We start from the raw sequence: 15,595 nt of genomic DNA, 5'->3' as shown, positions 1-15,595 counted from the left end.
ATCTTGGTGGTTTGTTACTGTTTATGTTCTTGGCTTCTATAGTTCTTACAGACATTTCTGTTTGAGAGAAGTTCTCAGCCTTGTTCTACATAGTTTGAGATTTCAGCCCCCATTTTCCCCCCAAATTCTGCTGTGATGAAGAGGGATGCACAGGTGGTTTTTTTCCCTCTGCCCTGCCTTGGCCTTCCTTGAATGACCCTTCCATACCTTGATTTCCACCTGATCCTGCAGGTTCTGTCAGACAAAATGGCTTTTCTCATGCATGTGCTTTTTTTCTCTAACTCAGGAGAGTCTGTCCTCACTGCTAGAAGATTTTCTGGCTGACTGATAGGTCAGCAAGGCTAAATCTCACAGCACTGGTGAAGGAAGGAGGCTGTTGCCAGTCCCTTGGCTGAGCCCTGTACCATGGAGCACCCTAGGCTGGAGCTCCAGGAGCAACTGAGGAAGCTGGGAAAGGGGCTGAGCCTGGAGAAAAGGAGGCTCAGGGGAGACCTTGTGGCTCTGCACAACTCCCTGACAGGAGGGGACAGCCGGGGGGGTCGGGCTCTGCTCCCAGGTGACAGGGACAGGAGGAGAGGGAACGGCCTCAGGCTGGGCCAGGGGAGGCTCAGGTTGGGCATCAGGAGGAATTTCCCCATGGAAAGGGTGGCCAGGCTTTGGTGGGACTGCTTAGGGAGGTTTGGTGTTCCCATCCCTGGAGGAGTCCAAGGAAGGCCTGGACATGGCACTCAGTGCTCTGAGCTGGGGACAAGGTGGAGATTGAGCGCAAGTTGGACTGGATGGGCTTGGAGGTCTTTTCCAAACACGGTGACTCTGGGATTCTCTGAAATACCAGTTTGAAACTTAGTATGAGCAAGGTGATTGAGAAACGAAAAAGTCTCAGAAACATTTCCACAGGGCTATCCCCCAGTTAAATACAGGTTTCACAGCAGACCTGAAAGCTTCCAAGCACTGGGACCCTTGAGATGCAGGGGGTTGGGTGGAGGATCCCAAGATTTCCGTGTGCTGATTGGTGCTCAGACTGTCGGACTCTGCACTGAACTTTATTCCATGGATGATAGGGAACAAGGTTCACATGGGAGGTGATTTCAGAATTTTTGTTGTAGCAAAAAAGGAGACATCCTTGGTAGGCTGATCTTGAGTGTGAGCTCTTGGAGCTCTCAGGCTTTCAGCAGAAGAGCCATGAATATCGATGCAGATAAAACCTATGTCTTTCAAGGCAAAAATACGTTAAAAATCACATCCTAGATATAGTGCTTAGACACTGCCCTAATGACCAGCTGTACAGGGAGCTCAGACCTCATCCCATGGAACCCTCAGCACTGAAGGTGTTCAGAGTGAAATGAGGAACCCCATGTCTGAGGAGAGGTCAGCTGAAGGCTGGGGCTGAGATGCGTTCATAAAGTCCTACTGCTTTCTCACAGTACAGGTTTGCTTTGGTGATCTTAAAGATCTGTCCCTAAAGTCTGTTTATCAACACTAAATTTACAGTTAATGTTTAAAATCTTGTCATGGCCCTTTTTCTTCTCTGTGTCTCAGTCTTTGCGCTGCAGTCAGGGCTTATTCTGGGCAGACGATGTCAAGTATCAGCCAAGAGCAAAAATTCAGAAGATTAAGGTGTATTTGTCTGTGACCCAAATGAAGAGGCATTTTGTTAGAAACTTGTGTTCAAATGTGTATATAAAGTGTCTCCTTTCATCTGGTTTGATGGTGGCACATAAGCCATTGGCACTGCTGCCATTTGAGCCCTTCCCAGCTACCAGCAGACGTGGGATATGCTGCATTTGTCGGTAGTGTTTGTCTGTTCTTCACTGCCCTTAGATTCTGACATCTTCACTTATTTCTGCCCTTTGTGGGCGGTGTTCTCCTCTCTGTGTCGCTTTGGGGAGGGCCGTGAAAAGTGTTGCTGCTGCCTCTCATTGAGTCATTAGGTGAGGCACAAATGGGAGCTTGGATCTGAGAGCTTCCAGGAGTCCACTGTTCCTCGGGGGCGCTTCAGTCAAGCTGGGCTGGTTGGCACTGGGCTCCAGGAGATTCCTAGCACAGAGATCCCTGGCAACTGTCCAGCTTTCTCCATGTCAAGCGGTGCAGCTCAGAGATCAGGAGTTCCCTGTGGAGCATTGCTTTCTTGGATGGTACTGCCAGGAAAGTCCCTTTTCCCTTAGTGTGCTCTGTAGTCTCAGGTTGTCTCTGAGTTCTCTTGCATCTCTTCTGCTTTCAGGTGGAAGCAGGTGTGCAACCACTGGGACCTGCTTCTGAAGGACATGAAAATTTTCCTCCCAAAAATGCAGTAACAAACCAGGAGAGCAGCAAACAGATACAGCAGCTGGTGAGTTGTGAACCTGGTTTGAGGGAAGGAGTGTGCTACTTTCTTATTTTCGCTGGGGATTTCACATGTGCAATCCAGGTAGAGATTTTGGGGTCTGAAGTGTTTTTAAGTGTAGCTGCTCTGCAAAAGTGGGAAGGTCAGGGAATTGAGAGGAAAACACAGGCCATCTGCATCCAGAGTGCTGCTGGGTGGCAGCTCCAGGTACTGGACTGACAGGGGAATGTGTCACACTCAAATGAGAGGGAAACATGCCAGTAGGTTCTGTGCTGTGTTTGGTTTAGACTTACTTGTACTGGGGACAGATGTGGATGAGGAATGTGTCCCTTGTGAATTATTCCACCGATTAAGACAGTGCACTGGGAGGTTTAGCAGCTCCTGTCGATCTGAGGGGTAATGAGTAGCTGCAGATCAAGAGCATGTCTGTGCTCTGTTAGGTGTCACTGGAATTAGAAGGAGGTAAAATAGCGCAGCTGGTGTTTAAACATGAAAATTTTATACAACTCTGTTGTTTTGTCCCCCACACCTTGTCCTCTCTACTGTTCTGTATAAATAGGAACAATCCATGCATGTGGGAGCAGAACTGTTTCCAGACTGAAGGCTTGGGGAAGAGAGGAATAGCTATTTTATTTTTCGATTTTCCTAACTTTTAGAAAAATCTCCATTGGTTTCTGCATTGTTTTAAGTTTGTCACGAAGAGATTTTTGTAAGAAAATAAAAATAACTAATGCAGCGCCAGGTCTGAGAGCCTGGGCTTGAATTTCATATGCATTGTAGGAGTGTAGCTTTGCTGATCTACTTCTGCTTGTTTCGTGCAGGAAGTTGAACTCAAGAAAAAGCGCAAAAAATGTGAAAACCTTGAGCATGAAGTGAGGAAAAAGCATAAAAGATGCAAAGAACTAGTAAGTGTTCTTGTTGCCTACTGTTATGAGCATAATGGGAGAATAGAGGTTAAGCTGTTGTGTGCCTCTTTGGTTTCTCTTCAGTTCATGTTAATTAGGAGTCACCAGTGTTTCTCTTTATTTGAACAGTTTCACAGATTTGAGGCTCCAGCCCTTATTTAGTCTTTCAGCTACCTGTGGGCTGAGTACAGCTACACAAATCACTGGATGAAATTCCGTGGCCTTTGCTAATTTGGAGAGATACTTAACCATTTTCACAGGCATTCCAGAAAGGTATTGAAATGGTAATAACACCATCCCACTGCCATTTTCTTGTGCTTCTTGTTGGCTGTTTAGTTCCAGGGAGGTTTTGCAGCTCACAGCATAGCATCTGGATTTCTCCTTTCTATTCCTGCTTTGCTTTGCTCGAGAAATCACAGACTGGTTTGGGTTGGAAGAGACCTTTAAGGTCAGCCAGGTCCAGCCCCATCATTCAGCTCAGGGCTGGGTTCTGTTTGGGCAGTGCTACTCACTGTTGCTTCCCAGCGCTCAAGCGGCATCCCACCAGCATCCTGCACCATCAGGAAACAGGAGCAGTGGAGCTGCTCTGCAGGATAATCTGGGAGAATTAGACAGAGGGCCTTGGTGTAATTCCTGCTCTTTCTGGACAGGAGATCCAGCTGCAGGAGGTGCAGAGTGAAAATGCACGACTGGCCGAAGAGAACTTGCAGCTGAATGAGAAGGCTGGGTGGGCAGGACAGGTAAAAGCCGTGTCTTTGTGAAGTTGGCAGCATTGGCTTCTGCAAAACTCTGCTAAGAGCATGCTGTCTCAAGTTTCCAGCTCAGTAATGGTCATGTGGTGTTCTGGCCTTCTGTTTCCAGCTTCTTCTCTGGACAAATCTAATGCACAAGAGTTAGAAAGTCATTTGTCAGTCCTATGGTGCCAATTTGCCACCATGCATAAGGCTTCCTACATATTTAATAACTGCTCTACATAGAAACATTTGTCTTTGCTTGTGTTGCTGGTAGTTGCCAAGCCATAGTGCACCCTGGAACTAAAAATTCCTTGTGGTAAGTGGAGGAGGCAAAGATGGTTTCAGCAGGCTACTGAATATTCTGTCCTGTTCTCTGTGTTTAATCCTACCATGTAGGATTAAAAATGCTTACAGATCTTGTGCTTGTTTTTTTTTATCTCTTTGTTGTGTAGCCTGTTCCTATCCCAGTCTCTTTCTCCTTGCAAAAGGGGAGGGGAGACGAATCTAGGGAGAGAAGCAGTGTGCAAATAAAGTGTTACACATTGAGGCTTGATACAAATGCTCATTTATTTGTTTTAAGTGAAAACCTGTGGGAGAGGAGGTGCCTAATTTTGGTGTCATTGCCAACAGAAAGCACAGAAATAAACTTGGTCTCTGTCGTTTTTACAAGGAACACATATGGCTGCTTGTGCTCACTGAAAATCCTTTCCCTTCAGGTTGAATCTGAGAATGCTGACCTGAAACTGCAGGTTGTTTTAGTGACTCAGGAACGGGATTCAGTAATTCAGACGAATCAAGGACTCCAAACCAAGCTGGAGAATCTAGAGCAGGTGCTGAAGGTCAGTGGCATCTACATGGCTGGAAGGACTGTCCAAACACCTACTGCTGCCTTTGAATGGCACTGGTTGTCTCTTTGCCTTTTTTGACCATTCTTTTGTCTCTGTGCTTCCAGTGGGAATTCTGCTTCTGCAGGATCCTGGGCAGAGGTGCTTTGGAAAGGCTGCTTCAGGGATTTGGGTGGGAGATAAGGTGGCCATCACTGATTTGAGGGTTTTCTGTGACAGTGTTGCTCTGTCTTGTCATGGGAATTTCTTACTTAGTGCAGTGATGGCATGAAATACAGGCCCTGTTTTGGCTTTGTGGCCATTGGTAGAACACAGGACAGAGTTTCAGTAGTGTCACCCCTCAGCTGTGTGTGCCTTGTCCTGCAGCACATGAGAAATGTGGCTGAGCGGCGGCAGCAGCTGGAAGTGGAGCACAAGGAAGCACTGCTAGTCCTGCAGGAGAAGCAGGAGGAGGTCCGGCGGTTGCAGCAGGTACGTGGATTGTGACAGGGGGACTTTTTCCTCTCTGAATGAACTCCTGCACCTTGTTTCCTCTGGAGGCGTGCATGGAGGAGGTACATGTGAGTTACATGTACAGGTTTACCAGGTAAGAGAACTTGAGTCCAGGTACGCTCTGGTACCTGAGCAAAGTGAGGGGCTTTCCTTGTGAATGTAAGTTCTGTCCTCTCACTTCTGTATGTCCAGAGCCCAGAGATGTTTCCAGACTGTACAGTGGTTTAAATCATAAAATCATGGAATCAGTAAGATTGGAAAAGCCCTCCAAGATCAAGCCCATCTGTTCCCCCAGCACTGCAAGATCACCAATGATCCTTGTCCCCAAGAGCCACATCTACACAGCTGTTAAACTGCCCCGGGGATAGTGACTGCACCACTGCGCCGGGCAGTCTGTGCCAGGGACTCTGAAGAAATTTTCTCAATATTCGGCCTGACTGTGCCCTGGCACGGCTTGATGCCACTTCCCCTTGTCCTGTCCCTTGCTCCCTGGTAGCAGAGCCCAACCCCCTTCTGGCAGCACCCTCCTGTCAGGGAGTTGTGCAGAGCCACAAGGTCTCCCCTGAGCCTCCTTTTCTCCAGGCTGATCCCCTTTCCCAGCTCCCTCAGCTGCTACTCACCAGACTGGTGCTCCAGTAGTCTACAGTGGCCTACCAAGGTAGCATGGCAGTAGAAGTGAACTCAGGTTGACTGCTTTCTGATTTACTCCCTTCCTTATTTTTCCTTAGGCACAGGCAGAGGCAAGAAGGGAACATGAAGGAGCAGTACAGCTTCTAGAGGTAAGACAGAAAAAAACGAGGGATTAATGGCTCCAGATTTGGTACCTTTTGTTTATAATACCAGTTTGGGTGCCCTGGGTTTTGTTGGTTCTTGAGCAAAATGCTGTAGTGCCTTGATGTGATGCAACATGTTGCTGCAGTGAAAGTAAAATTGGGGCGAAGTTCATGGAATAATATCCTGGCCTGCTCAGTCCTTAGATAGGTTACTTCTTTCAGATCATGCTCAAAAACTCTTTTAGAGGTGCATTTATTAATCAAACTCAGATCTACCTGTTCCATTTTCCAGCATCATGTGAAAGGAGAATACTTGTGTCCATGGAATTTAAAATTCCTCTTGTGTATGTGTGCTCTATTTGTTTTATTAGGGAAAAATAAGAAAAAATATTAGGGGAAAATAGGAAAACCTGAGCATAAGGAGTGGTAAAGCTTGAGGTAGCTCCCTTGTCCCATTTGCCCTGACATCCACACAGGGAATGTGCTTTGGCTGGTGGCTGACAGTGTACCAGTGCAGCCTGGCAGATGTGCTGAACACTGCTTTGAGGTTGTTTGGCATCAGCTCAGTGTCTGTCAGGGTGACTTTGGAGAAAACATTGGATTCCTGGAGCTGCAAAGGCCCAGCGCCAAACCCTGGAACTTGATGTGACAGCTTAGTGACTGCAAGAGGATTGGGTGTGGTGGCAAGGGGATCATCTTTTGCTCTCTCAGAGGTTTTCTGAGCACTGTAACATCTGAGATGAGCAGAAGGTCATACTGTACCCCCAGACAGTGAGATCTGTTGGGGCCATGCTCCCATCTCCAGTGGTGGCAGTCAGGGCCGTCAGAGTGAACTCCCTGTGCCCACTGTTGTGCAGCTCTGTGGCTCTTGGAAGCCCAGGACTGTTCATGCGGATGGGAAGTATCCTTGATGGAGGGGATTACTCCATGACTGCAAATAGCAGCAACTTTGGATGGGGCTTGGCCACTGTCTGAGCTGTAGAGCCCAAGAGTGCTGGGCTCCTGCTGAACAGGATTGAAATGTTGCAGGCTGGGTGAGTATTGAGGGATGTGACATTATATCTTGTGCCCTTGCCACATCCCTTTGGGGACCTCTGCGTTTGGCTGCAGAGATGGGATCAGCTGATACAGATGCTGCTGGTGTTTAGATGGGTTCTGAGCAGCCTTTAGGGAGAAGGAGTGTTGCTGTGGTTCTGTTTCAAGGCCATTGAAGCAACCTGGTCTAGTGAAAAGTGTCCCTTTCCATGGAACAAGATGAACTTTAAGGTCCCTTCGAGTCCAAACCCTTCTGGGATTTGATGATTCTATGGTGTTTGCCGAACATTTTCTGAACTAACTTAGTGAAGGCTTGGAGAAGCTACTTAGGTTTAAACCGACATCTCCCTGTGCAAAGGAAGAAAGAGACAGTCCTCTTATTCTGTGTTTGAAGGTAATGTTCTTCTGTAAGGATCTTACCCGTTAAATATTCTTGCTTTCATGTTACTGGTACAGAAATCACAGAATCATTGAATGGTTTGGGTTGGAAGGGACCTTAAAGTTCATCCAGTTCCACCTCCTGCTATAGGCAGGGACACCTTCCACTAGACCAGGTTTCTCAGAGCCTGATTCAACGTGACCGTGAATTTTATAAAGTGGACCAAAGAAAGAGGAACTGTCGTTAAAAGCCAGTTTAATGCAGGGCAACAGTCGTTTAAATTACTTAATTATAATCATAGTCATTCCAGAACATCAGCGTATAGCATGATTAGGGAGTCTGATATACCTGTGCCATGTATTGTCTTTTTTACATGTGCTTGAATTGCGTTTTGATGTGATATTGATGACGAAGGAGTGTATTCCATTTTCCTGTTTGAAGAGTCCTGTCCCATGATTGTCATAAGTGGAGTCTCTCTCCTTGGAGATGTTCAGAACTGGACAGAGCTCTTGGCAGCCAACCCTGCTCTGAGCTAAGGGCTTGGTTCAGGTGATCCCAGTGCTCCAGGTGATCTCCTTCAGCTTCAGTTGTTCTGTAGTTCTGAGATAAGGCGGTGCCAGGGCTAAGGAGAGTAGGAATGGGGTGTGTGCAGAAATGCCATGGAGAGAAGCACCATCTTAGTTTAGGAAGAAAAGCTTGAAGGGTTATGGTCATGGGAATGAGGGAGTTCAGTGGTTCCAAAGTACATGAGACAAAAGTTCAACTGCCTTTGGCACTGCATATATACAGAAGGAGACAGCCTCCTTCCAGGAATCCAGTTTTGCTGGGAAGTGAGGGGACCCGAGCTCAACTTTGCTTGTTTTCCCTGGCCTAGGAGCAGGATGCAAGACTGAGAAGGCTGTCAGCTGCTTAAGATCCCGTCACAGCTGGGTTCTGAGCTGTGCTTTGATTCCCAGAACTCCATGATCTCAGATCTGGGGAAAGGTCTGGGCACAAAATGTCCATACCATTCATTTTTTCAGTGGGTGCAATGTGCTCAAAAATAGGGGCTTGAAATTTAGCAGCCACTCTAAGCATATTGTCATTTATCTCAAAGCACACTGTGAGTTGGAGGCCCTCAAAAAGTGCCTGGTTATCTTATTCATGCATTTGGTGTGTAGGATTTAGCTTTTGTTTCACAAGCAGATGCTTCTGGGGATGAGGTGGGAATCTCAGTATGGAACAAGGCAGACACTGTAATTTGGTGAGAAAACAATTTCATTCAGACTGAGGGCTGGGTTGTCTTTGTCAGTGTGTTGTAGTGTAACTGCTGATGTGGTTTGATATCTCTTTTTGCTTTTCTTTTTGCTCCCAGAGTACTTTGGATTGCATGCAGGTACTACTCTAATGCTTGTCAAACAGAACATTTTTCCCTCTGTTCTGACTTTGATAGTTGCTTGATGTTCTTGTTTTAGCTATACTCTGGAAAAGATTGCAAGAGTGTTACTGCCAATAAATAAATGTAATTAAAGGAGCTCCCACTACAAGTTTGATGGAGCAGCTGCTTTTTTCTTTAAGTGCCTTGCTTTCTTGACCAGTTAGAATTAGGAGCTTACTTTTTTTGGCACTTCCAGATTTTTAGAATTGTCCGCTGTGCTCCTTCTCCACATTTAAGTGTCTTTGCAGTCCAATAGTGAAATGTTTCCTTCAAACCCCAAAGGCAGTGGTAATGCCATTGCAAATGAGTGTTGTGAAGAAGGTGGGTCCTGCTGACTTTGTAATTGCGCGGAAGATGGGAAGCAGAGATTGTGGATAATAGTTTTCTCAGAAGAGGTGGTAACCAATGAAGTTCCAGCCTGGGAGCTGTGCTAACTGGCCTGTTCACAGGTGGTTTGGAAAGAAGGCTGGTATGGAAGTGCTGGGCTTTGTAGCTGATAGAAAACTTCTTTAAAGCCTTCCAATCTGGCAGAGATCTCAGGAGGAATGGGGAGATAAAATGCAGGTGACGCTGACTGTGCGAAGGCATATGGAGGAGAGAAAGCAGGGGCTAACCATGCCTGTTGGTGGGCTCAGAATTCCCTGCTGGCACAGGAGGTGCAGGGTTGGAGGTAGGGGATTTTTTAAAAAAATGTCAGCCACGAGTTGGCCAAAAAAGCAGTAAAGTGGTGGGAACTCTCAGAAAGGAACTTTATTAGGATATGCACACATCCTGTAGAAGTTGAACCCACACTGATGTGGAGTTATGGATGTTCCTTCAATTCCTTTGGCATCAGCCCTCCTTTTAGCAAGAGCTTGGACTGCACACCTGTAGAATTCCCTTCTAGCAAAATCAGGATTCTCTGATCTCAAGAGTACATAGCAGAAGATAGGGAACAAGAGACATTTGAAAGGAGAGCATGAGCTGGAGAAGTGGAACAGACCAGCCAAGAATGAGAGTGTCTTAGAGGATGGGGCTGAGCTGGTGATGGTTGGGTGTGGAGAATCAGTTCCTGAGTTGGTGGTTAAACCGACCCCACCAAGCTCTGCTCCTGCTCTTGCAGCCTCTTCTGGAAGTCCAGTCCTGCTTGTGGGAGACTCCTCTTTCTCCCCATATTGGGTTGAGCACATACACAGAAGTCTTCTCTGTGTCTGGGGCTTGATTCCAGCTGGTTCCCTGAACCTCCTGGCCATGTCCTTGGGCCTCCTCTTATTCTCCTGCCTCCCAGCCCTGCCCTGGAAACCTGTTGCTTCCCACCTGTCTGCGGTCCCCTCCAAGTAGCTGTTAGAAGTATATCTTGTGCGTGATGTGGCAGTAGTGCTTAAGGCATGTTTGTATGTTGTTTGGAATAACAGACTGAAAAGACACCTAACTAATTAGGTGTCTTAGAATTAAACTGAATTATCCGGGCTGTTGGCTTGGCCACCAGTGTAAATGGATTTAAACTGTGGTTTATGAATTTACAGGCTGAGGTACTATTATGATGCTGTTAAACACGGTATCCAGATGCATCTGCTGGTTCATGTCTCCAGAGAAAACAGGAAATCCCCCTCTGGTCCTGTAGTCATTCTGTACCTGTCTGTTGTAGGCTCTGTCCCAAGGTGGGATCAGGGATGGATGTTGGACTTGAGGAAGCCGTCCTTTGATCCAGTGCAACTGTTCTTACTGTTGAGGGTTCCTTTTCTCTATTAAGATGTAATGTTGTAGGGGAGAAGTCTTTATGTGAAAAATCCAAACTGTAAGTAAATTCAAACACTCAAAATGGCAGAGGAATCCTGTGCACCGTGACTTAGTAAACAAGGATTTCACTCTGAGCAAGTGGATAACACAGACACTTCTGGTAGTTAGTCCTGGCATCTGAATTCAGTTCAGAGATAGTTCTTGCCAAGCTTGAGAGACTTCACTAGGCTTTGCTTAGAGCATGAGAGAACCTTTGGACTTGTGCAGGAAACACGTAATAAACTGAAATGCCTAAAACAGGTATGTCACAGTCAGGTAAAAATGCATGACCCTCCTAAATCCTTACAGAGTGGCTACAAAGCTTTTGTGTTACTCTGAGACCACAGAGAGAGCTTTTTCCAGGTCAGAAATGTTATTTTTAGAGCTGCTTAAAAACTTGGATTTTCTGTCTCATGTAATATTTCAAGGCATCATTTATTTTTTGAGTTGGATGGAGAAAAAAACACCTCAAATATGTTTGGTAGAATGGAAAATTTTTAAGAGTGCAGTGCAATCATCTGTTTTGGTGCATCTTACCTACAAGAAACAGTGAAAGGAGGGAAAGGAGCAATTGCAATCACCTGGGAATTGGTCTGTCTACAGCCTCAGGGAATGTGGGGATGTGTAAAGACAGCCAGGAATCAGCAATTTTTTTGTAAGGGGAAGTTCTAGAGATGGTAAAAAGAGAATGTGAGAAAACACAAATGGTTCTCTAGCAGGAATGTGTCCTTCCCTCTCCATAGTGTTTCCCAAGGCTCTTTGGCACCTCATCTTGCTGAGGTGTAGCTTGTCCTCACCATGCGTTTGCCTGGAGTAAATCATCCCTGTAGGACAAGGGAGGCTTCCCACATCAAAGGGGTGTTCTGCAGCATGGGCCCGTGTGCTCTTTGCCCTTCCTACTGCCTGGAGGAGCCAAGGTCTGGAGGGACAGTTTGTAGTCCTTCTGGAATGGTGGGGAGCTCAGGTTAAGGTTTTGGGAGCTTGCTGGAGCCTCTGGAGTGATGGACAAAATCGGGAGACCAATTCCTTTTGGAGACATGATTTTAATGCTCCAAAAACCATGCAAAGCCTTTTGTATCTTTTTAAGGCTTATTTGTCTCTGATGTATCTCATCTGATCTTGTGCAGGGCTGAGAGATAATATTGAAGTTCAAACCCAGAATTTTAGGGCTAAGTCCTAATGGAGTTTGTAGTCAGCTTCCTTAGAGATGATGAGCCTCAGCTTTGCTAAGATAAGTAGAGGTATGAGGCTGACAGTTTCCAATGACTGTTCCTAGCCAGGGCATTTAAAAACATCTTTTAGCTCCTTGGAGTCTGGGAAAAGATGCAGCAAAAGCAAATCCAGCTTGGAACTTAAGTGTTTCGACAGGGGTTTGTTCCTCACCTTGTTCTCTCCTGGCAGGCCCGGGTGAAGGATCTGGAAGACCAGTGTCGCAGTCAAACAGAGCAGTTCAGCCTCCTGTCACAGGAACTTCAACAATTCCGGCTTCAAACAGGAAAAATCGACCTTCTCACCTCCACTCTGGTGACTTCGGAGCTGCCCCTTGATCTGTGCAGCTCCACCCCGCAGCCCTGCTGGGCGAAGGGTAATTAATTGCTGGATGTGCCTGAGAGGGCTTTGACAAAGGGATTGATATTTATGTAAATGAAATAGACTAAAGGAGGTAATGCAAATCTTTAGTACAATTTTGGCTTCTCTGTCCCTATTGTAAATACTTTTGGTTCATTTTGTAAAGAGAAGTTAGCCTTTCTGTGTCCAGGGAGAGCTCAGGTGTCCAGTCTGTTGAACGAGGCACGTTTGTAGAGACTTGGGCTGCTCCCTGGGATGCTTATTGCTGATCCTGTATCCTGCTTGTGGCTGTAAGTAATGGACAGCTGATTTTATTGCAGAGTCAGCTGTTCCTGGCTTGCTCACCCATCAGAGCACAAAAAAGGTTCACAATGAAGGGAGCGATGAGCTGGAGCTGTCGAAGCGGGGGCCAGACACCACCGTGGGCTCCCCGGCTACTCCCACCAGTGCTCAGAAACAATCCAAGAAAGGGGAGTCTCAGTCCAGCTCTTCAAAATCTGAATCCATGCAGAACAGCCCAAAATCCTGCCCAACTCCAGAGGTCAGTATGGGAGTCCCCTTTGCTGCCTGTGTGTCCCAGCCAGAAGAGAATAAATGCATTGCTGAGAACACCATTGAAGTTACATTCATTCCCCAGTAAGGTCATATGCTTTCACCAGTAAGGTTGCATTCATTCCCTTCTGGCTGCCTGAAGAAAATGGGATAAACAAGAGAAAAACTGTATGAAGGTACTGAGATTACCTTGGTTGCTATGTTTGTAATGCTTATTTGAATGTATTGCTGTGCTCAATGAAGGACACAACTGGTTAGGCGGTATCTGGGAGCTTGGAGAAGGAGTGGGATGGGATGTGTGAGATAGCTCTTGCTAAGCTACCACTAAAACACATAAAGGCTACAAACTGGAATTTTTAGCATGGGAAGAAACTGTGTCCAGACTATTTTTGGCCTTGAGCTGTGAAGGAGGAACTCAAACTTTTTGTCTTCTGTTTTAAATTACTAAGCTATTACTTGGTGAAAGAAACCATGAGAAGATGCCAAGTTTGTGCTAAGAGGGATGGAACTAATAGGCTTTGTATGTGTGTCACCAAGATCTCCTCGATGGTTGTTGCTTCTCCCCAGGAGCCCCTTCGTGGTGGTATGGGGTTCACTTGAGCAGGGATTGATGCTCTCTCCTATGCATCACTTGAGGGTACAGTTTGGGGCAGAGCAGTGAGCAGGGCCAGGTGAGGGGCACCTTTTGCTCTTTTGGGGTTTCCTGAGCACTAAAGCCACTGAAGTGCTGAGGTGGCCAGGTCAGGACACCCACAACATAGGTCTGCTTCTGTGCCAGGCAGAGCCTCCCACTGTGTAAGAGCTCAGGGAAGTGCCGTGTTCAGAGACAAAGTGAAGGTCACACTTGAGGAAGAACTGTTAGCAATTCTATAGCAGAAAAAAATGCCTATGTTTTAGTTCAAGAGAAACCTTGGAAGCCACCATGCCTCCCTGGAGAGAGAGATGCCTGCAGAGATAAGTGTGGGACCCTTGGAAAAGAGCCAATGCCTGGAGTGCTTCCACAGCACATAATTGTGGGAACATTCCAGGCTAAGACCCTTCATTTGAGTGTTACAGGTGTTTGTTCTCCAAGGACATGGGGAAGGATTGCATTGCAAGAACTACAGTACCTTGAAAAGGTGCTCTGAATTCTTTGCAAGATTGACTCTGACTCTTCATGTATTAGAAAAAATACTTGCGTTCTGGTGCCTGCAGTGGGTCTTCATCAAAAATACATTTGCCTTGGGGTCTGCTTTAAAAAGACAGCTTGAATTGGTTTATTGGCACAAGTTCAGACAAACCCCAGGGAGGGCATTGCCTCAAGAAGAAGGGTTGCATTACACCACCCATTGCCACTGGATGAAAAATCCCAAAATTTCACCGGGATCTAAACAGCTGGGAGGTGTTTCTCAAAGGTGCTCCGCCAGTAGGCACCAAATGCCTTGAGGGTGCAGCCTTCAGTTTAGAAAGTGCAGAAGGATTTGCTGGCTAGAAAGGGAGGGGTTGTAACAGGAAGGGAGGCTTCCTGCCCTGACTTTTACACTTCATTCAGCATGTGCTGTTAGCAAAGCCAGCTAAATTCGGAAGTTCCAATCAAAGCTCTGTCTAAAGTACACAGACAACTTACAGAACATTTACAGGTGTTGGAGAGGACAAAAGCAGTTAAAGACCCCAACATCCAACAGTGCCCCTTTGTTCAGGTTGACATTTGTGTTGCACACAGGCACAGCTACCATTTAGAAGTAGCAAGTAATCAGCATAACTGAATTATGGATGTGTGGGGTGGAAGAGGTCTCCAGAGCCACTAGTCCAATCTCCTGCTCCAGTGGGACTGTCACCAGCTCTAGATCAGTGTGGCCATGGCTTTTCTGAGCTCAGGCTACAGGTTCTTCAAGAATGGAGATCCCCTGGCTCTGGGAACTGTTCCCAAGGCTATCTCACCCACCTGGGCAAGGAGTTTTTGCTGATGTCTGACTGGAAGCCCTGAAGCTCCAACCTGGGGTTGTTGCCTCTTATTACTACTTCCTCATGTAACAAGTCATTCTTAGGGATGATCCTTAGCCCAGGAGCCAGACTGACACTCAGCCACGAGTTTAGAGGATGTGTTCACCACGTACAAACACTCTGAGTGTTCCTTTACTGAGGTCCTTACCTTTAACATTTTTAGGTGGACACTGCAAGTGAAATGGAAGAACTGGATGTTGACAGCATCTCCCTCATGCCAGAGGCAGGCAGCCAAGGCCCTGCAAAGCTCCAGGTGTTCTTAGCTCGATACAGGTACTGAGGGGTCATTGCTTGTGCTCTGTGAAGTTACACAGGTTATCCACAGATCCCTACTTCACAATATTTTTAGGATTCACCATTGTTAGGAGTGGATAATAGTAGGTTAAACCTTTTATCTTATTTCTCCATGGGATTTTCACACTGGGAGAGCTGGGGCTGTCTGGCCTGAAGAGAAGGCTCTGGGGAGACCTTAGAGCTCCTTCCAGTGCATAAAGGGCTCCAGGTGAGCTGGAGAGGGATTTGGGACAAGGCCTGGAGTGACAGGATCAGGGAATGGCTTCCCACTGCCAGAGGGCAGGGTTAGATGAGATGTTGGGAAGGCATTGTTCCCTGGCAGGGTGGGCAGGCCCTGGCACAGGGTTCCCAGAGAAGCTGTGGCTGCCCCTGGATCCCTGGCAGTGTCCAAGGCCAGGTTGGACGGGGCTTGGAGCAGCCTGGGACAGTGGAAGGTGTCCATGCCCATGGCAGAGGGTGGAATGAGATGAGCTTTAGGGTCCCTTCCAACTCCAGCCATTCCATGATTTGAGACCTATTACTTCCTGCACAATCCA

General features: G+C 46.8%; 1 protein-coding gene across 11 annotated transcripts in view; it reads left to right on the top strand.

The window, feature by feature from the left end:
• TSPOAP1 (TSPO associated protein 1) overlaps positions 1-15,595 on the top strand; it is a 67,484-nt gene that overhangs the window by 21,832 nt on the left and 30,057 nt on the right. For all 11 annotated transcript variants that reach the window (XM_066202259.1, XM_066202266.1, XM_066202263.1 and 8 more), the window contains 9 exons: positions 2,222-2,329; positions 3,145-3,228; positions 3,879-3,968; positions 4,679-4,801; positions 5,174-5,278; positions 6,028-6,078; positions 12,063-12,246; positions 12,551-12,771; positions 14,929-15,038. In XM_066202259.1, the coding sequence (XP_066058356.1) occupies positions 2,222-2,329; positions 3,145-3,228; positions 3,879-3,968; positions 4,679-4,801; positions 5,174-5,278; positions 6,028-6,078; positions 12,063-12,246; positions 12,551-12,771; positions 14,929-15,038 (1,076 nt within the window). The remainder of the gene's footprint in view (positions 1-2,221; positions 2,330-3,144; positions 3,229-3,878; positions 3,969-4,678; positions 4,802-5,173; positions 5,279-6,027; positions 6,079-12,062; positions 12,247-12,550; positions 12,772-14,928; positions 15,039-15,595) is intronic.

The sequence above is a fragment of the Chamaea fasciata genome, unplaced genomic scaffold (assembly GCF_029207755.1).
Source record: "Chamaea fasciata isolate MVZ Bird 193981 ecotype frontalis unplaced genomic scaffold, bChaFas1.0.hap1 SCAF_21, whole genome shotgun sequence".
Taxonomy (NCBI): domain Eukaryota; kingdom Metazoa; phylum Chordata; class Aves; order Passeriformes; family Sylviidae; genus Chamaea; species Chamaea fasciata.
Note: the sequence above shows the minus strand (reverse complement) of the source record. Positions and strands in the feature narration are given on the sequence as shown.